Consider the following 26416-nt stretch of genomic DNA (forward strand, 5'->3'; position numbering starts at 1 on the left):
ATCTTTTTAAGACCTGACAAAAGCACCCAAAGCTACGAAGTCTTCATTTTTCTTCCATGGTGCCATATTCTTGAAGTACCAGCTGCTTACCACCATTCAAGTCCTGTCGCCCCCCCCATAGCAAGGGACGTGTCCTCCCTGCCCCCCAGTGTGGGACCCACCCTTCTGCCCCACTGTCTACTGCATCTGCTCCGTGTTCTGCTCTAGTACCCGCCCCTCCCCGAGGGTGCCAGCATAGGCTGGGGAGGGCTTAAAAATGCACTGGCTGTAATTCTTTCCCCAACGGAGGCCTTTAGTTGAGTATGCAGACAGTACGTCAAGTCCCAGATGACTTGACACAGCCCAGCTTCTCCTGGGGCTTCTGTGAGCATGTTATGTTGCTGTTTCTTCATCCCATTTGAGATAAAAATGTTTCGGTCCCACCAGCAGTGATGCCCTGTGGGTAGGTAGCATACCCCAGAATGGGAGAAGGAATTCCAAGGCTGTAAGTGCTTTGTGGAGCAAGCCATGTTCTGTTAGGGTTGAGCCATTATAGTGTTGTCTCATGTTACATACATGAATGATGGAGAATAAAAGCGAAATGAGGCAAGGTATGTTAAAGGAATCCTTTAATGCAAGGAACAGTTCATTACCATGAGAAGAAAACATGTGCAAAAGTACTGTAAAATGAATACAGACCATGAATTCTTCTACTAAATGAGTAAAGTTTGGCAGTAAACTAAAACCACTTTCTGCCCAGACCTCAAGTGCTTACCAGTCCAGCACCTGATTGTCTCCTCTGTTTTTACTCTTTGGTGATGCTCAAACATGAGATTCTTTTTCTGTTGAGAATCTCACAGAAACAGTGCTGCTTCCTTATATGAATTACTTCATATGAGAACTTCAGGTTTCAAATGTACACAGCAGATTCTTCTATCTTAAAAGGAATACACTTCCTGAGCTGGGCAAGGTGACTGCTCTGCCCCACTTCATTCACAGGAAATTTTTCCATGACCTTTTTAAACATTCAGAAAAAATCTCTGTATATTCAGGAACTTCCAGAATAAACTATTTGTTGTTTCCGAAAATACTTACAGACTCTTGTCCCCATTGAGCCCACCAAAACAAATCAATCGGAAGTTTGTAGGCTAGGAGGTTCAGCAAAGGATGTAGAAAAATGTATAAATAGAGGAAATTCCTCTTATTCTGTGTATTCATATTTTACAGGCTCGTTATCTGGTTACTTTCAAACTTTTTCAAAAATTTTGTGGTTTGGCAGAAGTTCGTAAGGGAAAAGCTAAGGAGATTAAATGTAGTCCTTCAGTTTATAGCTAATTACATCTTTACTCAATAATTCTTTCTGATAGAACCATTAATATTCTTTAATTAGCAGCATTAATGGCATATAAATTTTGGAGTTAAACCATAGTTTTAAAATGCGGTTACCTATTTAATAGTAACCTTTGCGATCATTTAAATTGAAATAATGTAAAACTTTAACCTTCATCTCATGAAAAAGAATAAACAGGTTTGAGTTGTGTTACCATTTTTTTTAATGGCTTTTCATTATGAAAAGGCAATGAAATATTTGCATAGCAGTGCAAAAGGAGGAGAATGTTTTGCATCTGAGTGAAACTGCTTTATGGGATTTATGAAATGAAATATTTCATCTTAGCTTTTGGTAAATGTTTCTTTTACAGAATAGGAAATTTGATGGTTTATGTTGCTTTGAGGAGAAACTTAAGTGTTAGAAATGCTGCTTCATGTCTTGAGTAGCTTAGGTGATATCCTCATCCTGGAAGTATATGTGCTTGTGTTTACGTATATGTGTAAGTACTGGCAGGATTGGATTTATAACCAGATGAGAGAGGTATAATGAACTTTGAGCAATTTGATGTGTGTTTTGATTGGAAAATGGTTAGTCATTTACATTTTATGACATTTACCCTGGGTTTCAGTTTTTTAGTCAATTCTAGGTGTAGAGGTTAGAGAGAGTGAGCGGGGGAAAGGCTGAAATTGGGAATGAAAACAGAGAAGTTCATAGTTTTTATTAGGCCGCGGCACCACAATATTTGTACAAATTCTTGAAGTGATTTGAAAGGAACAGGAAAATTGCAGGGCTGTTATCCAGAGTGACAGTACCTGAGCAGCTGGTTGAGAAAGGAAGAAGGTGTTTGGTTTTTGACAAGAAGGTGGGAATTTCAAGCAAAAATGTCAAGAGGAATTGAGACTCCTGCATAGAAAAGTGAGGGCGACAGAGTCCGTGTAGTTAAGCAGTTGATAGGGCGCAGAGCAGCCTGGGGCGTGCAGGTATCTCTGAAGAGGTGAAGTCTGCTCATGACCACCCAAGTTCGGAAAGGTCTGAGGTTGATGGAGCAATGCATGTGTGTTTCGTGTGTCTGCATCTGATACGTGCAGCTGGCTTGGGAAACCAGATCTTTCCCCTGTATAGTAAGAGCTTTTAACACATAAAAATTTGCAATTTTGCAGAAGACAAGGAAATCCATCATTGTGCAATTAACAAGATGAAATAATGTGATAAGCTAATTCAGTAACAACAGAGCACCTATTTTACAACTGAATTCCAGCTAGCAGGTAGTAGGGTTTTTCATAACGTCGATAGCTTTTACAGATTAGATGCTCTACTTTAAGTCAAACCATTTCAATGATTTTTTTTTTTTTTTTTAACTCGAGGTTATATTTTGAAATTACATTTTTCCAACGTGTTTCAAGAATCAGTTTCTGTGATAACTGAGGTTTATGGTTTGAGCTACCAGTAATGTTTCTCTTTTTGCAACGTGAGAGAAGGGAAATGTCATGGTTCCTCCATCCCTGATTTTACATCTCCAGATTCTGCCTGTGTCTGTGCCCTTTGCTAGGCAGAGCTTGCTTACAGCGACTTAAAAAGGGGTTCAGTAGGACTGACCTGAGCTTCGCTTGAGTAATTAAGCTGCTGCATTCACTGATGATAGCACTGTACTTGATAGCCATTAGAGGGGGTTGTGCAGTTCCGAATAGTTGAAGAAACACCTAGAAAATGGAATTCAGATCCTTCAAAATGGTTCAAAAAAAGTTCAAAGTGGCAATACCTATGGCATATCCCCCACCCATTGTGCTCTGGTTCTCCGTCTTAGCATTTTCATTTTTTTGTTAATAAAGGGGAAGCTGTCTCATTCTGCAGGGAAAGTAGCTGCATTATCCAGTGTACTTGAACCTTTCTCCCTCTCCCCAGATTTCTTCCTCTTATAGCAAGTAGAGGAATAAAATGTTAATTGGAAGTTCTCAATATGACTTACTTCTTTTTCTAGATTCTGGAAGTTACAGTCATTCTGGGGGCCAGCAGAGGTATGTGTGGGTTTTTTTGCTGTTAGCAATTAAATCTGCAAAACAAAAGGCCATTTGGGATTCCCAGCATGATGTTTGAATCTTTGGGCATGATACAGTGTTGATACGTTTTTGGGGTTACAAGTGTAGAAAGCCTGTTGCCCTGGGCCTTTATTAAGATGTCTTATACAACAGACAAAAATTTATATTCCTGAAGGGAAGACAATAAGCAGGTTTAAATTGGAATGGCATCTTTTAATTGTAAGAACTTTTTAAATGTCATGAATGTAGAGGAATATTTTTTCATATGACTGCCTTAAGCTGTTCGCTAAGATTTTAGTCAGATGTTATACAAGTGTAAAGATGACGGGCCATACAGATGTAAAATTTTGTTTTTCCATTCTATTTTCCTGTTGGAGGGAAATTCTTGTTAAAACTCTCTGATAACTGTAACTGTGAAATTTAAAAGCCAGTTCATAAAATAGCTGCAAGTGTGGGGGGTGGGTGGGTGTATTTTAATCCATGGAACAGAAGTGTTTTTATGGAATTTTGAAAATCATGGCTGATACTGACTGTGCTAATGAAAGTCATAAGGTTCTATGTATGTAGCACTGTGCGAGTTTGAGTTTATATCTGAGTACAGTATGAGTTTCAGCACATGGTTCTTCTGTCAGTTCATGAAGTCTTAAAGTGGCAGAATAATGAGTAAGTATAATCTAAAGCTAGTGTGTTTTTTGATGATGTTAATGCTGAATAGTCCAACAAATACCAAATTGGCAGTAATTGATTAAAATTAACTTTGTAAGAATATACTGAAAAACTTAAACTGCCTTGGTTTCATACAGCAAAGTTTTCTGTGATTCTGAAGAATCTGTCAAATTACAGTACGCCCAACTTTCATGTGCTTTAAATTTACCCTTGGAGCAGAAATTAAAATAATCTCTTCTTGCTTCTGACAGTCAACTGTGGTAATCATTAGTTTCTTGATGCGGTTCTAATATGCCTACAACTGTGGTACTTGGATTAGATACATATTTTGGAATTAAAAGAAACTTGAAATAACACCAAAAATACCTGTACTTTCCAACCCATGTGGAGGGCACTGTGAGCATTTACTAAATGCCTTTTTCTCTTACAGCTATTCATCCTATGGCAATCAGGGCAGTCAAAATTATGGACAAGCACAGGTAAGTTGAAAGCAACATTGTGTCTTTCAAAACAGATGCTCCTCAAGTAAAAATAATTGTTCCTGAGTGACCATATCTGGGGCAGGAAGAAGTCCATTCCCAGCTTGTGCTTGACATTTGCATTCCTGTCTAGCAAAAGAAAACTGTAATTCCCTGCTGTGGAAGTTATGCTTATTTGAGTACATTCTTTAAATTACAGGGATATTCTGGTTATGGGCAGAGTGGAGACAATTCATCCTATGGACAGAACTATGGAAGCTATCATGGGAACTATGGACAAAATCAGACAGGTTTGGCTAGCTTGTTACATTCATTGGCAGTAATTAGAAGGTGAATATTTACTAAAAATTTTCGTCCTCAATTTCCAGGTTATGGACAAGATTCCCAGGGATACGATGATGAATCCAGTTATGAAAACCAGAATCAGAGCTCATACAACCAGCAGTCTTATGGCAGTCAGGGGCAGCAGAAAGGGTCGTCTAGAGGGTAAGGAAGCTGAGATTAACAGTGTCTATTTAAAGTACTATCTAGTAGTTGTACATTCTTAGCTAGAGCTGTAACAAATTTCCTGCTATCATTGCTAAAAAAAGGACAAACATCTGAAAATCCACATTCTTAAGACATGTTTAATGCCTGAAAGAACAGGAAGTGAGGGAATAAGATTTCTTTATGTAAGAAGGATGGATGGAGTTGTTTTTAAGTCAAACTGTACGGGGAGATACACTTTAGAAAATCTTTGGATAGTGACCACGATGAAGAATGGACTTGGTAGAGAGAATTTCTGGTTAAGAAAAAGATAGATTGCGTACCCCTCCAGTCATGTTCTTTTGTATAAACTTACAGTACTCTTTATTAACTTCAAATAAGCTGTTAGCAAGGAATTTCTCTTAGATTTGTAGACTTCTTATCTGACTCAGAATGCCTTTTTGTGGTGAGACGAGAGGAAAGGATTCAGAAATATAATTTAAGAAATATCTTTTTTTTTTTTTTCTGCTAAGTAGGATTCTCAAAACATCATGGTTTTATATCCTTATTGATAAATTAAATGTGCATATGCATACTGCACTCTGATTCAGTACTTTATGCTGTTACAAATGTATTTTACTTGTTGAGTGATGTTGTACTTGTATCATTAATCCTCCTGAAATGGATTCAGCTTTTAAAGTATGTTGAAAAATATAACCCTGCTTCCTGTAACGACTTATAAGGCCACTTTATTATCTAATTTACAAGCTTCATGCATACACCCCAAGGTTACTGCTTGTGTTGTATCTTTATTGAGGATCATGTGACCTCTTTCAAATACACTGTCATGTACTAAACTTCATTCTTGTGTCCAAGGTCCAAATATTTTTGGTATTTTTTTGCAAGCTGATAAAACAATCTGGACTTCAGCAAACCTATACTTGGTTTCTGGTTTTGCAATTATTACAAAATAATATAAACAAGCAAGGTCTTAATCTGTCAGCAGTAGGTGCTGCCACTCAGTGTCTTTTTTGCATTCCTAAAGAAGGCGGGAACATGGTTGAGTTTTGGTTTGCTTTGTTTTGTATTCTGAGTGTTTATTAGAGCCGTACAAAGGTACAGGACTGGGCAATAAGGTAGTTTTAAACTCTGTAGGCAAAATGTGGGGCATTAGTGGGGCAAAAATGCAGTAGGGCATAGATTCTCCAACAAGCTGGTTTTGACCAAGAAAGTGAAAAAAAGACATTGGAGGGAAACTTTTCAATATATGGTTGGAAAAAGTAAGGAGAAACTGAGAAATTAAATTATAGCAATTTTGAAGAGGATGGCCACAAAATTGTAGCTCTTGCATCCTAAGGGAGGGAAGGAAAACCAGCAAAGAGCAGGTACTCCCAACGATGCTTCCTTCATTGGGGCTGCTGCAAAGGCTGAAGTGGAGCTGACTTTTTTTTGAAGTGAAGATGCTAACAAAAATCTTTGCAATCTCTTTGCCACTGGGGTTAGCTACGTTAAAGCTAAGATCTAGGCTGGGACTGGGAGAGAGCAGATTAGACGGTATTGACATGGATGGGATATTTTGAGATTGATTGGATCCAGTGGACTTCATCTTAGAGTGCTTTGAAAAGCTGGTGGAAACTTTCTGTAGGCTCTTAGGTTTTTTGGTTTTTTTTTAATTATTTGTTTGTTTTCTGAGACATTTTGGCTAGGAAGTAAGATTGCCAAATATTGGAGAGTGGCAAATGTAGTGTCTCATCTTTTGAAAAAGGCGTGGAAGCAGGGTTGGAGGAAGAGAAGAAAGGGTGGCAGAAGTCAGTGATTAATTTCAATTACTGAAAAAATAATCCAGTTAAGCCTCAGCTAAGTACCCAGGGGGAAAACAAAGGTTTGAGTAACAGCCAGTGTTTCTTTGATGCAATTTATTTCTCATAAATCTATATAATGTCTTGCTATGAAAGGGTAACGCAACTGGAACTATTGTCTCATATATCTAGATTTTCCGCATACTTTTGTCTCTACCTTGGATGCTGAAGTAGCATAGGGAAGTATGGTGTAGGTGAGATTTCCTTGTGGTTGCTATAAAGTTGTTACCAGTCAGAGAAGAGTTGTGACTCCCTCTTTGAACGTATAGCCACGTTGTGTTGGAGTGTCCTCGATGTGATACTGGTCAATGTTTCTGATGAAAGTTGGTGGGATGGTATACGTAGATGGCACTGAAGTGGGAGGAATTGCAACTGCGTTAGAGGATATCACAAGAGTTAGAAAAGTTCTGGGCAAAATGGTAGAACACCCAGAAAAAGACAGATTGCAATGCAGTGAAAGCAAAATCTGGGGTGTTTTGGGGTTTTTTTGTTTTGTTTTGTTTTTAAGGTGGAAGTATCAGCTGCACAATACAACATGAGCAGGGGTGTCGACATTTCCCTGCAGTTCCGTAGAGAAGGATTTGGCATTTAGCACATCATGGGCTATCGATAGATAGCCATTGTCATGCTGCTGGGGAGAGGGGAGAAAGCAAACGTTGTACTGGGGTATGTAAAGGGAGTGCTGCTGTTAAGTTGCATTTATAGTGGAAACTAAGGATGTCTTGAAAGTGATGGTAACATACAGAAAACATACAATTTTTGCCTTGCTTTTATTTGAAGCCAGATATATCCCAACAGAGATGAAACATAGAGTATTTTCATACTTGTATGCCAGTAATGACGGGGTAACTGTGACTGGGAAATTTTAGCAATGTCATGAATTTTCGGCCATTATTTTGCTCTCTATTCTGTGAACATTTAGCTATTAATACAAATTCTGTTTATTTTAAGTGGAAGAGGCTCTTATGAACAAAAGTCAAACTATGGTCAGCACCAAAGCTCTTATGACCAGCAGTCAAGCTATGGACAAAACCAAGACTCTTATGACCAGCAGTCAAGCTCATATGACCAGCAGTCGGGCTATGGCCACCAGGGCTCATATGACCAGCAGTCGGGCTATGGCCACCAGAGCTCATATGACCAAAAATCAGGCTATAACCAGCACCAAAGCTCATATGGCCATTCTCAGCAATCCTACCAGTCTCAGAAGGGAAGCTATAGCCACAACAGCCAAGGTAAAATTCACAGGTTGAATTCAATACTGGCTAATAAAATTGAGCAGAAACACTGTGAAATAGTTGGATTTCCTTCCACGGGCACCTGATTTGATGAATGCTCTCTTTCCATGTTGATATTCTTGGGGGATGTTTTATTTATTAAGACTTCCAAAACATGAAGGGATGAAAAACTGTTGGGGCCTCAAAATTGTTGCATTGGCATTTATTGGAGGCAGCCTTGTGGAGTCCAAGTCCCCAAGTTTTGCAAATTCTAGATGGATTTTCTTCTAAGCTATTTTGAACCTTCTTCCTGCATGAGGGTGACATATCTTGCTCAGTCACGAAGAGCTTTTGCACTTCACATTCCAGCTTTACGCTGTGTAGGTGAATTCTGAGATAGAAGGAAATGAGAAGTTTTAAGATCAACCCTTTTTTTGCAGTAACTTCACACAAGCAGCACAACCCACGTTCTTTATCCTTGTTCTGTCTTCAGTCTTTTGCAAACTGGGAAGGCTCTATGGAAGTAGAATGAAAAGTGGATTTTAGATAATATGTGTTTAATGTTTGGAAAATGGAGTGTAATTAAGGTACAGAGTGTTTACATTCTGAGATGCCCTGTGGCCCTGGAAGCCAAGGGAGATAACTGGGACAAAATGAAACTTTGCTCTGTTACTTTGTGGCATAGATAATGGAAGAGAGATTTAGGAGTTGGTGCTTTTCACAGACTTGGGGGTGGTACCTAGGGTGGGAATTTCACTGCACTGCAGTTGCCACTACAATTTACTCATGTTTTGTTTTGTTTTACTTGTTCCTCCAGATGATCGTCGTGAAAAGAGTAGGTATGGAGAAGATAATAGAGGATATGGCGGGTCACAGGGAGGAGGTAGAGGGGGATATGACATGGATGGAAGAGGTCATATGTCTGGATATAGGTAAGTGATCTCATTCCAGTGCCTGCAGTTCCTTACCCTTATTTCTTATTATTTAGCTGTTTTAATGTTTTGTTTATTATATGTCTATTCCTAATGTGGTTCAGATTTAGATTTCCGAAAATGGAAGGTTTCTAAAATTAAACCTTTCTGCACTGCACAGAAATGCATTTTGGCTAGGAAAAGCTTTTATGTTCCGATAGATTGAGAGCAAGCGTTTGATTGTTAGGACAGATAGCTGCATTTTATTTATGTGAGTTGCAATACAAAAACTGCCCAAGCCCATCCCTTGAAATAAGATATTTTAAAACCTGTAAAAATTTGTTTTCAACGACAAGAAAACCAACAGCCAGGGATTGAGAAAGTTGTATAAAATTCCTAGCTAAGGCAGCTAGCATTTTAACAGGGAAGTATTTTGACTTAGTAATCACAAATCATTACACTAAGGTTGGCTAATTATCTTTCTCCTTCCTAATAATTTAGTAATAACATGACTTGTTCTTTATTGGTTTTTGCAGTTTTAAACTTCTATTAAAATGCAGGTTTTAGTATTGGCTTAGCTGTCAGTCTAAACACATTTGTTTTAGGTAGATTTTAAATACTAACAATACTGTTACCCCTTCTGCCATTGCCTTAGGCCCTGTTCCTGTCAAGAAAATTTATGCACATATTTAATTTCATGCTTGCAGATGATTTCATGCATAGGTCAGAGACTGGGACCTTTGCTTTAAATCCTATTGAATCAGGGCAGATGACATTATTATTTCTTAATAAACTATCACAACTGGCTACCCTTTATGTACCTCTGAGATGGTGGGGGATGTTGGATGCTCATGGATGCAAAGTAAGAATGTTGAAGCTTCCCGTGAGCCTTGAAGTGTTGCTTGTCAGCACCACTTGTCCTTTAATAGGCTGCACAGTTCTGGGTTATTGCTAGAATTCCAGATGAAGAACTGTAATTATACAATGCTGTTTGTTTGAACTGATCTAATTTAAATAAAATAATCCAACAGTGTGTTAAGACTTGGTTACTTTTTAAAGTATTTATTTTTAAACTATGTTTAAAATTTGCCAGCTCCTAAGGTGGTCCCAAGTTGTACTTAATGACTTGCTGTTTTGATGACGTACCCTATCTCTCCTAATTAGGTGTGGTAGCGCAATTACAAAAGTGTTTTAATAGTGATTTTATGTTACAATTTGGGGTTTTAATAATATCAACTTAACTAGCAATGTAATTTCTAAGTTAATTTTCAGTTAAAACTGAACGTTTTTTTAAAATCAGCTTTTCTGCGTAAATGGGGGTTTTCCATATTCCTATGATAAAATCTGTGTTTTTAAAAAATTGTTTATAGCTGAGCCCTTTCCAATAAGAGGAATGAATGTGAGCTTCAAAAAACATACTCTTGCTAGATTTTATCACTGTCTTTGCAAGATAAAGTAAGATAAATTAATGTCTGTGAAAATAAAGCCTCTTCCCATATTTTTCCAAAACTTAAGAAAAATTTTGTTCACACATCCATGTAGATAATAGTACGTCAGTGGACTTGAAAGCCAAAAGAAGGAAAAATGTGGAGGCGAATGGAGAAGTGGGGGAGAATGCAGCAAAGTGGGAAGGGATTTATTAGGAAGTCTGCCCGCTTCTGTTAAGTGATGCAGTCTTTAATGCTGATTGCAGTGAAATTTTTCTAAAACTACAGTGTCATATGTGTTTATTCACTGCATATTTACAATGGAGGATTCTTCTTCTGACATTAGTATTTTACCAAAGTAATGCTTATTAGAAAAGTGTAAAAGGTTAAATTAAGTAACAAACTGTATAATTGAGGGGAAAATAACTTCTAATAAGGGAAGAAATCATGTTTAGCCCTGTGAAAATGGGGGGTTTCAGGGTAGTTTCTCAGTAGTTTTGTTTCCTTGGGTTTCTCCCCACCCCCCACCCCGCCAAAAGCAGTTTGTGTAGGAATGTCAAGTCTATCTCCAGTAACTAGTTGGCCTTTTCAGGTTTTTTATTTCGGTCACATTTTAATGCTTAACATTAAATTGTGGAAATTCCATAGCCAACAGGAAATAATCTATCTAAAAATCTTGTCTACACAGGTATTTTTACTGCTCTAATAATGTAGGGTTTGATTTTTGTAGTGGTTAGAAAATAATGTGTAAATGAGTTCTATCACCAAAAAAAATTGTTCTTTGACATTACAAAAAAATTAATAGTTAAGTGAGACCATAGTGAATTAATCTCTTCTGTGTTAGCTAGTAATAAAAATTTTGTCTTGACTGGCATTTAAATGCAGAGAAAACTTGTTGCAGCTTGGTTCATCAGGCAGAGCTTTACCCAGTCACTGGTGTTCTTACAGCTGTATTGCTTAATCTGCTCTGTGGTGCCAGGCCATCAGTGCGTCCTGTTCACAAGCGTCTGTCCTGAACTGGGATACAGGGACTTCGGCTACCACATCAGTTGTCCCGCAAGATTCTTGCGAGTTGCATTGGCCTGTATAAACTTCTTACCCTTGTGTCTAAGACCTCTTGGAGCAGCCTGCAAGTGCAGAAACCTATTCTGGAATCCTTGGGGCAAAATCAAATTAGCATTTTTAAATTTTGAGAGCTTTCATTTCTTTGAATAACCTTTATAAAGGTTAGTTGGTAATGTTAAGGCATGAATTGTTACTCTGAAAACTAGAATGACTTGAACACCTACTCAAATGAATGCTCTCAGCACTCATTTTTCTTTTGTGCCCATCCAAGGTCATGCAGCACTGAGAAGAAAATATCTTTTGAGAACTTACTGTTCAGATTCGCTAGCTGATGCTATTATGATAGACAACAATAATTTTCTTATAGGTCAGATACTCACTTTTTAATCTTAGTAACTTAGTTTCAAAATCATTCTCCAGATTTTTTTAATGGTCTTGAATTATATCTTTTGGGATTTTAGTAGAATTTTTCTACCTTTTCATTTTGAAGCTTGAAAAATTGATGATCTTCTTAATTTGGACTCTGGCTAGGAAGCAAAATTTTTTTTTCTTTTTTTAAAACCCATAGTAGAAGAGTCTCATCTTTGAGCTCTTTTGGTCAGAAAGCAGGTACACCAGGTCTTGAGAATGCAGAGTTTGACTCTTAAGTTAGTCTTCTGAATTTCCTGGTAGAGTAAGTCACCTTTTTGCTAGAGTTTTCATCCAAAAGGTAAGGAATTAATTGCTCGTTGTGGTTGTGGGACTGGATTGTTTTGATTAAGCACCTAAGTGAGCGATACAGTAGCAATACAAAGAAGGTTTGTTTTCTTTCATCTTGGGCAAGTTGTTCAGGCAGTCAGGTAGCCATACCTGCGTAACCATACCTGCGACACTGCTCTTCTTTTAGAGTCTGGGGTTTAAATGGGAGAAGCTTTGCCTTTGAATCTGCTCCTGCAGTCTGTGTTGGTCGAACTACATGGATGCAGTTTAGAAAAGGGTTTACCATTGCCTTAGGATTTGACATAGAAATCCTAACTTTGCTCAGCATAGATTTTTGTTTTGTTGTTTTCCTCTTGTCCAGATTTGATGTTGATAAACAAAAGTTACCTATGCAGCTTAATTGCTATATTAGCTATTATGAGTGGGAATTAGCTTATTGGGATATAAAGAAACTACAACTTAGTGCAAATGTTTTTTACAGCAGTACGGTTTGTGTTCAGAATTAATATTTTTACATGTAATGCATGTGCTTGAGCTTAGCCTTATATAGCTTTGGAAAAACATGAACAGAGGCAATAAATACAAAGCTACCTGTCCGTGACTTTATTAATGCACTAAGCATTCCTTTCTTGTTTTTAAAAACACATTCTTACATGTAACTCCCACACACTTGGACATAGATGAATGTTGGAGGCTGAAACTTGGTTTCTGAATTCTTAGTGCTACCTCTGCCAATATCTGATCGCTTATTTTTAAGTGTATTTCTTGTATCTGTAATGTTCAGCTCTCCATGTAACTGTGCCTTTAATTTAAAGAGTTATTCCCACGTGAAGTAAGCAACATTCACACGAACTCCATTTACACTCAAGTAGGTGATGTTCAAATATATGACTGGAGAACATCTGGAGACGTTTCTTTCATAGCAGTTAAGTTTTTTGTCACTATGAATGGTGCCACATAAACGTTCTGGCTGCTTGCGGTTCAGTCTCTTATTTTATTATCTTTGTTGGTGTCATTGCTGAATTTTAGCTACCTGTTCATTATTCTAACTTAGGATGTTAAAACCCCAAACTCTGCCTGCATACAAGACTGGTAAAGCAATAGACTGTGAAATGCTGCAATTATATTTTCCACCTGTACTATGACAGTGTGGGAACTAATTCAGTTGCTGAGATTGAGACTTAACATTTTGTGTCTCGGCAAGGGGTATATATGAAACTGTGGCATCAGCTGCTTGCAGCCAGTTTCTGTGTTGGCTTCACTGGATGCAGCATATCCACATGCCTCCTGGGGATCTTGGGTAGCTTTGCCCAGCAGTCTCAGGAAGGTAACACACTGCATCTTTATAAAGATGAAATGGGACTTAAAAAATGGAGGAAAGCATTAATCTATCATCACAGGTATCTGTCAGTGAATTGGTGCAGGTTTTGGTTGGGTTGGTCTTGCAAGACTAAGCAGAAGATAACATGCTGAAGCATACTTGGGCAAAAACATATTACTGCAGACTTAAATTAAAAAAACTGATTAAAAATTGTGGATTGCACTTGTTAGTGTAGGATGCACAATTACTGCGTCACAAAGTTAGAAACTAGGCATTTGGCTATGACTTCCTTTACATTTTATATATCCAACTCTATCACTTCTCAGAATCCTGGTGCACACATTTCCCCCAGCATCTTTGCAAAATCCTCAATTCCTGTAAAGTCCTGGCTGTGTCTATCACAAACTTTTCTGTATGTTTTGAGATTGTTGGGTTTTTCTAATTTATGTCCCTGCTGCTGTATACTGTCGTATCAGAAAACATACATGTGCTGGATAATACTGTCCTGATGAAATGGGACCATAATCTAGGGTTAGAAAACTTTGATAACATTTCCATGGTTGATGCATTCACTCTTGTTATTTCTGAGTTAAAATCCTAGAAGAACAGGCAAGCATCTGAAAAATTGTTGTGTCATAATGAAGGGGGGTTTTTTGTTTGGTGTTTTGTTTGGTGTTTTTTTAGCTAAAATAAATTGGAGGTGGCAGAAAGATACAGTAAATTTTATGATTACCATTGTGGTTTTTATCATCAGTCCTTGAAAACAGCGGGCCTTGAACAAAGAGCAGCTCTGGTGTTGCATATAAAATTCATTCATTTTACCTCTTTAATGAACAGAATTAATTACTTACAAATAAATGACACCGCAATTTAGCATTCAGATTTTTTCTGTGGAGAAGCAATTTTAAATCTGCAGAAAAAAATTATTTTAAGAGAAGTCCCAGTAAAAGCGATAGTCTGTTGTGACAAACATCTAATACTCCTTACCTGTACCATCACAGAATGTCAGTCACCCTTCAGAGAATGTCTCAATCCAGTTTTGTATCTGTTGAAACCTTATTTCTTTTTTGTCCCTCGCTTTGGGCAGATTTATCTCGTGAATGTTAAGTAAGCAGTGCCTCCCGTTCGTGACTTTCCATTTGCCATAACAGAAAACAGATACACAGAGTGCCAAAGAAAGTTACTCCCGAATTTTATTTCATTGCCTTTTACTGGGGTGCTTGTGTCCCACGTTTGAACTCTGATGTGTTGGCAGATGCATTGAATTAAAACCTGGGCTGACTTCTGTTGTAAAGTGCATTGGTGAAGCAGCTGCTCGTACTGGCACAGTAGTTGCAGGGCTGGTGATAGCCCTCTACATCAGGGTTTTGAACTTACACTGGCTTTATCTTAGCTGCTGAGTGTGAAAGCCATCAGGGTTAGGTGAACCTGCCTGATTTTCAGGTGGCAGCTGTGTCCCCCATGTGAAGGAGGGCGAGCAGGCAGTTGTACGTGGCAGTATGAGACAGTCTTTCTGACACTTGGTTGTTGACTTTCTAAAAAAATCCAGCGGTTGTATTTTTCCTGAAGGCTTTGAGTATTGATTATATTGTGTTCATGACATGGATGCAATTTAAAATGCTGTTGTGAAAAATCCTACTGAGTATGAACATTTACATTTGAAAGAGCGAGGGTTTATTTTCATGCACATAATTGGAGGCGTAACGTCCTGTTTAAAATCCCCTTCTAACCTTTGAAAATTGATGTGTGTAATCTCTTAACTTGGTCTACATTTTGTGCCACAGGTTTCAGAATGAATGAAATAAAACTTCACGGCCTCTGCTTTTGAAGCTCACATACACACACCTTCTCTGTAATGTCAAGCGCTAATAGTACAGTAGGTCCCCACAGACCCTTTCTCAGAGAATGGCTGATACTGCTAATTTGTCCCCCATATATAAATGCATAACAATGGAGGTTAATTAACTTTAGCTCCTCTTACTTCTAGGAAAGTACTAAAGTACTAATTATTCCAGAGTAGCAATTACATCTACAATTAAAGCCCATTAACCTTCATGAAAATAATGTTTCTGTTTTAAACCCCAGTTTTTAATAGCAGTCATTTTGGCTTATGGGATGGGAGAAAGTATTGAAACAACAACATGTGTATGGGTTAGTTTAAAATACTCCTTAGGGATTTTTTTCTCCAGTGCAGCACCCTGTGCGATTATTCACTTTCATGTAATTTAATCTTTGAACATGAATGCGTAGTGAGGCGAACATTGAGATGGTGCTTTAGCTGCTAGTCAGTAACTCTCAACTTGTGATCAGTTAACTGTAGATTGAGCCTTGGGCTCAGCACATAGAGACTTAAGGAAGAAATCATTTCTTCAATTTTTCCTCTGCAGTGGTGGTGACCGTGGTGGCTTCAAAAATTACGGTGGTAAGTGCCGAGTATCCAAAAATGTTTCAGTGGAAATTCTTTATAAATCTAAAAGCCACCAATATCTTGTTACTCTCTAGTAGAAGCATTATAGCGTTTTGGTGAGGCTGGTGTGTTCATGAGTTTTAATAGCCAAACTTTTAGCAATAAACTGGATTCCTACTTTGTCAAATTGCATGAAAGAATTTGTGGAGACAGTGACGTTCACTGGATTTTTTTTTTTTCTTTTCTTTTTTTAATTTTTGTTACAAATGCTTCTTAGAAAGGTACTAGAGGTAAAAAAAAAAAAAAAAAAAAAAAGCGGTAAACTGCTTGGTGATCTGACAACCAGCATTTGCAAGATAACACCAGCATAGCATCAGTGTGGCAACTGCCACGTGCTGCCAGTAAAGAACACGTTAACGTCCTACAGACACCTTCTGTTGAACGTTTTAATCTAAATATTCTCTAAATCTCTGGTTAATATTTTAGATCTTAGATGCATTACATACATACTTTAAATATTTTCTTGTCTCTAAAAAAGTCACTTGAAAATGTTTTGCTAAAAATAGTCTTTTTCTTTTTTTTCTTTTTTTTTTCTTTTTTTTTTTTTTTTAACCCGTTTCATAGGTCAAAGGGATTATGGACCGAGATCAGATGCTGGTAAGAAAATATGCGGTGGGTAGGAGCGGGTTGTAGCTCTTAGGTCATTGCTTTTAAAATGTGTGTCTAGAAGGATGGATGTGGCTGAAATTCCCATGGCTCAAAAGGAATTTAGCTAAAGCTTGTCTTCCTTGAAGGAAATGTATTTTATTAAAGTGCATGTGAATTTTTGGATGGTTTTCATGCAGTGAGTAAGAATTTGTTGATGAACTTTGAATCTGCTCGAGTCAAGCAGCTGCTCTCGCTGCCAAAACACTTCTGCTAAACTTGTATATGTTTTAAATATAACACTACTTTGCAAACTTGTGTTATTTTTAAAATACATACTACTTTGATGGGTTTGGATGTCCTAGCTGCATGGACGAGTTGAATGTGTGGCAGACAGCTGGTCAGCTGTTGAATGTATTCGGTCCCTGATGTACTGCAGCATCTGAAAGTGCTGTGCGCTCATTTTTGAAGTTGATGGTGTTCACTTCAAAATTATATTCTCTGCTGATCTTTTATTTCATGCAAGATGTCTTTGGGATTTAAGGGTCTGCTACTGGGCAGTATAGACCTGAGCTTAAAATGTTGCTGTTGCTACCACAAAAATGCATGGTGAATGTGGCTTATTTTTTCATAGATTCAGAGTCTGATAACTCTGATAACAACACTATCTTCGTGCAAGGACTTGGAGAGGATGTTTCAACAGACCAAGTGGCAGACTATTTCAAACAAATTGGTATTATAAAGGTATGTGAAATGAGAAATCGTATGTAAGAAGGAAGAGAACTTGCGGAGCTAGTGTATTGGAAATGTACTGATACCATTCAAGGCAGATGCTCGCTCTGACTCCCCAGCATTTGTAGATAATATTTTTATCTGGGTTCCCAGATGACAGCTCATTTGTAAGCTGGCAGCACTGGCAGCTTTTTTCTAGTGACATTTAGATTGCTTCACATCTCTTCTTTAGTCTTCATAACCATTAACACTGACACTATCCATTGTATAACCCTCATACTTGAGCAAGTATGCTTCTGTGTTCTGTCGCTGTTTCTTCTGTTTCTGCAATTCTGAATTAGGGCACCTGACCTCATTCTTTATTAAAATCGGGCCCATCATTACTTCACAGAGAAAAGCCAGTCAGTATCCTTCAGTCAAAAGCAGCTGTTTCTGCAGGCTAGCTCCAAGAGAACCTTCTTTCTAATGATGCTTAGCAGTTAACCATTTATGCTCTGAACCGGCTTTACCAGTGTTTCTCCTATGCCAAGTGTACAACCTTTCTTTTCAGACGAACAAAAAGACTGGCAAACCTATGATAAATCTTTATACAGATAAGGATACTGGCAAACCAAAGGGAGAAGCAACGGTATCTTTTGATGACCCTCCTTCTGCTAAAGCAGCAATTGACTGGTTTGACGGTGGGTGAGAGTACCTGTTCTTTTGGTTGGTTATGAATCTAACGAGCCGTGGAAGAAGCAAATCAATAACTTCACTGGGGACCCCATGCTACTTTTTGTTTGGCTTTTGTAATTTTTTTTTTTCCCCTCCCCCCAAAGACTTCTATTTCATGGTATTTTGTGTGTGCTGGCTTTCTCTCTCATGAGGCGGAACAGCAGCTAATGATAAAGACCAAAAATGTGTAATGAAACTCTTAGGGTTTGCTGCTATACCTCAGTCATGCCTGCACAAAGTGTGAGAGATGGTATTCACATCACTTGGGAGAGCTTGTACCAATGCACCAATGTACCTGTGTTAGCAGCTGGAGGAATTTCTTACAGTGTTAGCGTTGGTGTTGTTAATGCTGTGGTAGCATTTTTAGAGTTTGGCAATGGTTATGGCAATCTTATGCCAAGTGCTTTGTATATATGCAGTGAAGAACAAGGTTTTTTTAAATTATGGGTTCAGTGGAGGAAGAGAGCAGATCCCAGAAATACATTGATATAAAACTCTTCAGACTTGGTGCAAGAAATGCACTGATACTCTCCTGTAGTAGTGAACTTGAAGGGGGGGAGGGAAGTGCCTGCTCCCGTGACCTTGTCTGTTCCCAGAATTTTAATAATATTGGGCAGAAACAAAAGGACATATTCTGCACCTGGTATGAAATGCTAGTGCGTAAAAAAAAATCTGGCATGGTGTGCTATTTGATTATTTATATTTGGCTAATAAAATGCAAAATTACTTTTGTTTAGGAGCGTAAAGCAAATATGACTATATTAGGCACACATGCAGTTCTGTGATAAACCTTGTATCTGTGAAGAACTGAGACTTTGTGTTTAAAAAGTTCATGCTTTTCACTTACTTGGGACTATTCAACTTTTGTGCTGGCTGTTGAATTGTACAAGAGCCTTATTGCTTGACTTGAGGGAAGAACAGAGTTCTAACATCTGAACTACTTGTCCATGAACATGGCCAAAAACCTTTTAAATGTTCTTATGTGTCTAGTTAAATTGCAACTTACAGATTGCATTTAAAGTAAAAGAAGTATCTGTGGGTTTATGTAGAACCTAGCAAGTACCTCCATGTTTGCCATCTCACATTTAGACCAGTGTTTTCAAAAATAAGAGATTTACTCCAGACTCCCCGTGTCTTAAGAGCTTTGTATTCAGTCCGTATGTGCAAATCACTTGTGTTCTTCTGAACTTGCTGCTGTGTTGTTGGGAGCTGTATTGATCTTCCTCTCACTTTCTGTCTTTCCACAGGAAAAGAATTCAATGGCAATGTTATCAAAGTTTCTTTTGCAACTAGAAGGCCTGAATTCATGAGAGGAGGTGGAGGTGGCGGTCGTCGAGGTGGGATTAAAACTTGTAGAATCCTTGGTTTTGCATAGATAAATGCTTTTTATCTATTATTGGTTTATAAAAGACAACTTGACTTTGAAGCAGTGATTCGTCAAAGTATATGGGCCTTCGGGATTCTGCCAGGAAAAGGAGTAATAAGGATTGAACCAAGTTACGTAAACTGAAATCTGTAATCTCATTTGCACAGCATAGAATTTATGCTTTCTTTTTGAACTGGAAAGTCTCCAGATCATGTTTCAGCATTGCTTTTAAAGAGATAGTGTAACAATGATGTTGAGGCTGTACAGGTTCCACATACATAGGTGTGAATTCCCAGTGAGTATTTGCTTATTACAACAAAGCCTTGAGATACTCTGATGTTTCCAGATGCTGTTAAGCAGGGTAGATTATTCAACTGCTACAGACTTAGAGCAGCAGTTGGATGTCCAACTCCTGTAATTAAATACATGTTAATCTCCCTGATTCTCTGCATAATACAGTTTTGTCAGTAGTCCACTGGATGTTAATTACCATTGTACAGGAAGCATGCTTTGTGCAGTGGCTATCAACAAATTTTAGTTCTTAAATCAGGTGGTTTTGTAGGCTGATTAAAAAATGATACTTCAAGAACTTCAATTGGTATAATAGTGCTTAATCTTTTTGATGCAGAAAGCAAGAACTATGTTGTCCCTGTGCTTGTGACAGATGCATCCTGGCATAAATCCAGACAGATTTTTTTGTTCTTGTTGTTAAATTTTTGTTCCGTAACTAAGTCTGGCCTTACGTGATTGATATTATACATTGTTAAATCTTTATAAAATTTTATTAATGCACATAGTGGGTTTCTATTTACCCATTGGGAATTCAAGCAGATAGTTTCCTTTTACTCCTGAAAAAGAATTTATAAAAAAATATATGGTGGAGCAAATTTTTCTGGCCACCATGTGCTATCCTTGCTTCTTATTTTTCCCTGTCTGCCAAAGTTACAAATCTGTCCCTATGAACACTTGTATTTCAGCTGTGCAGATACATGAGCTGCAGGACACTGAATGCCGTTGAGATTTGGTGGTGGCTGAAACTTCTGTTGTCATTTGCCCGAGTCTTCTAGCTATCTTGCAGCTGGTAGTAAATCAGCTAGCAGATGCTAAATTCTACAGTGGTACAATTTGTTGTCATTGACACTACCTGTGTCTTTCAGCGTTCCTGATATGGTTTCAGAGGCTTGCCTAGTAGGGATATATTTACATTAAACAGTTAACTCTTTCTTCCGCCTGAAAAGTCTGTCTGTCACTTGGATGCTGAAGCCAGTGACACTCCTTAATAAATGTTTCCTATGTATAGGTCATAGACACTTCCCCTCCTTTATTCTGATTATAATTTTGTCTACAGGTTCACGAGGTGGATATGGAAGAGGTGGGGGCTTCCAAGGTAGAAGTGGGGAACCCAAAAATGGTGATTGGGTTTGTCCTAACCCGTAAGTGTCCTTTTAATTGGGCTGTGGCGTTTCATGTATGCTCTCTGAGTTTCTTAGCAACTGAGTCTGGGGAATCCTTGTCTCTTCTAGGGCCTGTGGTAATATGAACTTCGCTCGCAGAAATTCCTGCAACCAGTGTGGTGAGCCCAGACCAGAAGATTCACGTCCATCAGGAGGTGTGTAAAAACAACTGCATCTCTTCCGAAGTGTTGGAAGTGTTAATGACATCTGCAGCTTTTTGAAAAATTGGCTGATGTGTTGGTTTGCATTTTCCTCTAGATTTTCGTGGGAGAGGTGGCTATGGAGGAGAAAGAGGATATCGAGGGCGCGGTGGCAGAGGCGGTGATCGGGGAGGTGGCTATGGTGGTAAAATGGGGGGAAGGTAAGCAGTTTCTTTACCCTTGCCTGGTTGCATAGCATACAGACGGTGGAATTGATAGGGACTGTGGGATAAGTGTTGGCTATGTGTGCATGCACAACCGTGCTATGAAAATATTAACTGCAGATAGGAGCTTCCAGAGAAAATAAGTCAGTTTGCCTGTTGAGTGTGTTTGTGAGCATTTTTGGATAAGGCTATCCAAACATAAAAGAATACGCAGAAGTCAGCATAGAGGTGTTTGACTGAAGGGACTGTTTTTTGCTTAAGGGATTCCTTATGACTTTTTATTTCCCTTTCAGAAATGATTTCAGAAATGATCAGCGCAACAGACCATACTGAAGACCACTGTGAATGTTTTGTTTGTCTTCTTGATGCGTTTGATAGTGAAATTGCCAGAGTTTTGCCTGCCGCTTCACCCATGGCCTCTTTGGATAGTGGAATTGAGTGAAACTAGATTTTTATTTTGGTGGGAGGGACTGGGGCAGTTTGGGAGGATTTTTTTTAAGCAAGACATTGAAATTTAATCTTGATCTCAACATTCTCCTCTTTTCTTCCCCCTTCCGCCCCCTTTTCAACAGGCCCTGAGATAAAAGGATGAACTGTAAAATATTGCCAAAATATGAAGTGTTTTGTAATACAACAATAAATGCTGATTGTTTTATTTGTGAAATCTTATTGTTTCACAGTTACTTCAGCTGCATGCATTTCCTCACATATTCCCTGTCTTCCTGTGGTGTGATCTAAGTAGTAAATAGGGTCTTGTTCAAAATGGCACTGCTTTGACTCTAGCTCTGGGCTCTTTGGAAAAATCTGCAGTTAAGTCGGCGGTGAGCCTGCTTGCTGTCCATGCCCTCTATCCCAGACTTGCAGACGTGGCCCCTGCTCCTTTCTTTCTTCCCTCTGTGACTGAAGTTCTGTGTTGCCTGTGTTTCCTGCTGCGCATGCTTTGGTGCACCCTGCAGCCTTCCTGAGGAGCAGGCAGATGGCAGTGTGTGCTTCTGCTGCTGGGGAGCATGTTGTGTCCAGGCCAGGATAACTCAAAAACCAAGGTGGGATGGCTTCAAAAAAAAAGGTAATTTGCTACTTACTGCTGTACCTTTTAATTGCCGCTTTTGAAGCGTGGGTGATAGCGAAGAAGTGTGTGCAGTCGTTTCATCTTCGAGATAAGATGCAGGCGAGGTTCAGTAGAGACATTGTAAGCATTTGGGATTCAGTACTGAAGCTGAGGTTTGAAGAAACAGGGAAGGTTAATTATCACTCCTTCTCGGACTAGGTCACTGCATGCTGCAGAGGTGGGTTGGTGGGAATCTGTGAGAAGCCGCGGCCAGCTTGTCTCCAGTGCTACCTTTTCATCACAAGCCTTTAAGAGCAAATGTCTGGTCGTCCAATACTCCAGTGAGCAAAATACTACAACAGCAAGTTCTCAGGGTCTGTAGTTGCAATCTTGATAATTGGGCATGTAACTGCACAATATCCGTGGTGTCTCACAAAGAAATGAACAAAAATAGCCTTTGTTAATGTTTGTAAGGCAACTCCCTAGCTTGGTGTACATTCATGGTCATGGTAAGGCTAAGTTCTAATCAGCCATTACCTGTGGCTGTAAATGTAATAACTGTGCTGTGCCTTATTAAGGTTTCTCCTGGAAGGCATGCGTACCATCACTGCTCTGTCAGAAAAGGCATTTGTCACGAGTTCTGGACGGCTTGTTCCTCTTAAAACAGTGGAATTTGAGGTAAATGCATATTAGTGGCATAAAATTTAATGTTTGAATGAGGCTTTAGAGAGGCAGATTGTAGACAAATAAGTTCAGTATCTTGTTTTGCTTAAGAATGAAGGTCCGAGGCCTGATACTCCTACTTGGTTCTGTCAAAAATGAGCCGGGCTAGAAAAGTTTGAGCATTTATCCTTTCTAAGCTAGCATGGTATTTTGAGTGAAGCAGGCTAGAGGGTGTTTGTGCACATAGCTGCGCTGGCAGAGCTGAGGGAGTGGCTGCTGGATGGGGTGAAGGAGAAAAGTGGTGATGAGCAGCCGAGAACAGAACGGGATGTGTCCCTGCCTCGGGTTTCTTCCCCAACACAGCTGCGCTGGCACAATGCGCCGCGCAAACACCGTGGGGCTGCACCTCGAGCCCTCAAAGCTGTGCAGGGAGAGGTAGGAATGGCTGGGCTGAGCTGAGCAAAACCCAGCTGCACCGAGGCAGGCACGGGCTAGTCCCATGAGTTCCCTGGTGGGGCTCTTGCCATTTCCCTCCTGGGGAAGGGAATGGTGGTTGAAAAAGCTGGTGTTTGCGATATTGGGAGCAACAGTTCTAGCTCCCTGTAATGCTGACTCAACTTCCAACCCTGCTTTCTCCCCCAGGCTAAGAGCACTTACATCTTCATAAACAGTCACTACCCAGCTGGATTACTAAGTAGACCAGTACTCAAGTAAGCCACAAAACTGCTGGAGTTGTCACCACCTTCACAGCTTCTCCAGCCTGGTTCGTTCCCTGCTGAATGTTTGTTTTGTTTATGTTCTGTTCTGTATCGGGCCAAAACACAACCTGTGTTCTTCCATGGTTTTTAAGACAATGAAGACATTTTCTTCACCGGCTGTTTTGTCTTACAGAAAACTAAGCAGGTCAGAGAAAGGGTGGTACTAGTTCGATGGCACATACGGGTTTTAGTTGCTTTTGGTGTAAGAGACAGTTAAATTAGTTGAGAGAGGCCTGGGAAGTGATGTTTTGTAAAAGATTATTTCTGGTGAGCCCTTTAGTGCTGTGGTTTTTCTCAGCAACTGCCTAAAGTTCAGAAGGGTAAGCCGTAATGAGGTTACAAGGAAAGTAAAAAGCTTAAAAGAAAAAAAAAACCCACAGTAACTAAGGTTAAGGATTGAATGAATTTTCGCTCTTTCTGACATGGTAATGTTTGCTGTTAACTCCTTGCGCTCTGGTTAAGCAAACTGCTCTTTCAAATACAGGGCCTTACAGCTGTGCTAGGAATATTCCTGCATTTAGTTAGATGAGCTGAGCAGGTTTCCTATTTAAGCCGGCACTGCGACTAGCTGCTCCTGATTCTGGGGACTTATTTGTAATACTGTGCAAATAAAATGCTTTGCTAATGGTCAGCACTCTCTATTAGAAGACTCGGGGTTTTACAGATACGAGAATTGCTGCCTTTTTTTTAACAGGTAAGGGAAGGTATGTGTCCACAAGTGATCTTTTATTTTTAATAGACCAACAGCTGAATCAAAAACAAAGGCACATCTCACTAATCCTACTTTGAATTTATCTTCAGCAGGGGCTCTGTGAGAATTTAGTAGGGCTTCATATAATAAAATTGCAAATTAAGGAGAGACAGGGCTGCAGATCTGTTGGGAGGTAGAAAACCAAGAGAAGCCATCCCGGCAGAAGGAATGGGGTCAGGTTGAGCTGAGAACAGCTATGCTCGGTTTCCTTCATCTCTTTTGATGATCTGTCCTCTGATACATCTTCTAAGCAGCGAGTTTTTAGTTTTGGAAATCAGTCCTGTATGGAATGCTGGTGGTTTATTTATAAAAACACATCTAGCACTTGCCAAGCTCAACAATGACTTTATAGAGAAGAGCGTAACGGAGGGATGCCAGTGTGGGAGAGGCGTATGATCGTTACAGAGCTGAAAAGCAACAAAAATAGCTCAACAATTTAAGAGACAGCCAAATAATTTCCATGCTGGCTCTACACAGCCAAACCCACCTCGCCCCCTAAGAAGTGTAATGCAGCGGAGTAAGCTGCTCAAATACCACAGTCCTAGAGAGAGAGATGGAAGCTGTGACTGACGCCAACAGCTCGAGCCTTTGGGGTTTTGAGGCCAGGATTCAGCCAGTGCTGCTTTGCCTAATCTAGAAATGATAACTCCCATTTCCAGGGTAACAAAGAGCTCATCTGACGTTGTCCCCAGTAGATGATGATATTAATGCTGCTGTAGAAATTGCTTGTAAAGCTGTTGTAATAAAACACAGCTGTCAGAATGCACCCAAAGTTGCAGAGGGGCTTAGAAGTCCACTTTTCATACTAATATGATGATGTCTGCTGGAACTCGGGTGACACCCTGATCCTGGAAAGAGAGATGTGTGGTGTTAGGTCTCCTCTGAGCAAATAACTGGTGAGATTCAGTCAAACTGCTCCAGCAAACGCAGCACAATTTGTGCTGATGTGTTTGTAGGAGGGCTCGTGAGCTGGATGCCACCTCTCTTGACCTCATGACTTCCCAGGAACTCTGCACACAAAAGGTAAACCCGAGGAAAGCGTGTATGGATTTTGCACTTTCTTTTTTTTTTTTTTTTCCTAAACACCCTTGTGATAAGTATCTGTTCCTGGCGCTGTTGAAGACAGGATACTGGGCGAGACAGACAAGGACACGGGGAAGTCCGTGCCTTCTCGGAAGTCACTGTGCACAGATGAAGTACCCAAGAAAACAGTGCCTAAGCAGAAAAGCTTTGCCCTCACGACACCCAGGGCCAGCGGAACGTAAGCCTCTTGTGCCTTTTTATTAAAGACTTTGACTCTTGCAGGCTGGGGCTGCTGCCGGTACTGGGGGGCAGGAGGGGCAGCTGGCTCTGTGACTGTGCCCGTCTGATCTGAACTGAAGCGGTCCCAGACATGGCCACCGTTCAGCAACAGGATGAGTTTCGTCGACATTGCCTGACACGGCGCCCAGCGAGCTGTCCCACTGCTCCCCAGCTGCTGCAACTGCTGCTGAGCAGCAAACATTTGAAGAATGGCTGTTCTCCAAAGGCCGTGGCTCGAGTGGATGAAGTGGAACAACTTGAACGTGTCCTCAGTGCAAAGCAGTACAGATTTTTAACCGGCAGTTCGTGTTGCATCAGGATGGGTACATCCGGGGTAGGAACTGCCACGGAGGAGTAATGGTGTTGCTATTTGCTTATCAGTTGTGGTAAACATTAAAAGCTGCTCTGAGAAATTTCACGTCATTAAGGTGCTGTTTCATAATGTTGGTTTATAAACTTCTCTCCGGAAGCAGGTGGCGATTCGCTGGCGACTCAGCTCTGCAACGTTCAACTGCTCCACGCCGCACCCATACCAACAAACAAAGGCGCCGTGACTCCAGCCTCCCTGCCTGGGACAACAGCTTCTAGCTCTCCATGATGTTTTGGGGTTAATATGCTGATGTTATTAAATCAGTAACCCTCTGGGTCTCCAATGTGTGGAGGCACCTTAGGAAAGGGTTTTGAAATCGAGGTAGCTGACTGCATTGAGACCTTTTGCGTTAAACTTGAGGGAGATGGGATTTTGTCTAGAAACCCAA

General features: G+C 39.7%; 1 protein-coding gene across 1 annotated transcript; it reads left to right on the forward strand.

Moving 5' to 3' along the window:
* The first annotated feature begins 1804 nt into the window (after positions 1-1804).
* TAF15 (TATA-box binding protein associated factor 15) lies at positions 1805-21731 on the forward strand. The gene is made up of 17 exons (XM_035900538.1): positions 1805-1849; positions 2541-2574; positions 3288-3324; positions 4442-4490; positions 4690-4780; positions 4859-4976; positions 7766-8049; positions 8849-8963; positions 15842-15876; positions 16486-16518; positions 17141-17250; positions 17789-17918; positions 19200-19289; positions 20667-20751; positions 20842-20927; positions 21031-21133; positions 21430-21731. The coding sequence occupies exons 1-17, from the start codon at positions 1805-1807 to the stop codon at positions 21467-21469; spliced, it is 1485 nt and encodes a 494-aa protein (XP_035756431.1). The 3' UTR covers positions 21470-21731.
* Positions 21732-26416: the final 4685 nt, after the last annotated feature.

This window comes from Egretta garzetta, unplaced genomic scaffold, assembly GCF_000687185.1.
Source record: "Egretta garzetta isolate BGI_Z169 unplaced genomic scaffold, ASM68718v1 scaffold108, whole genome shotgun sequence".
Lineage (NCBI taxonomy): Eukaryota > Metazoa > Chordata > Aves > Pelecaniformes > Ardeidae > Egretta > Egretta garzetta.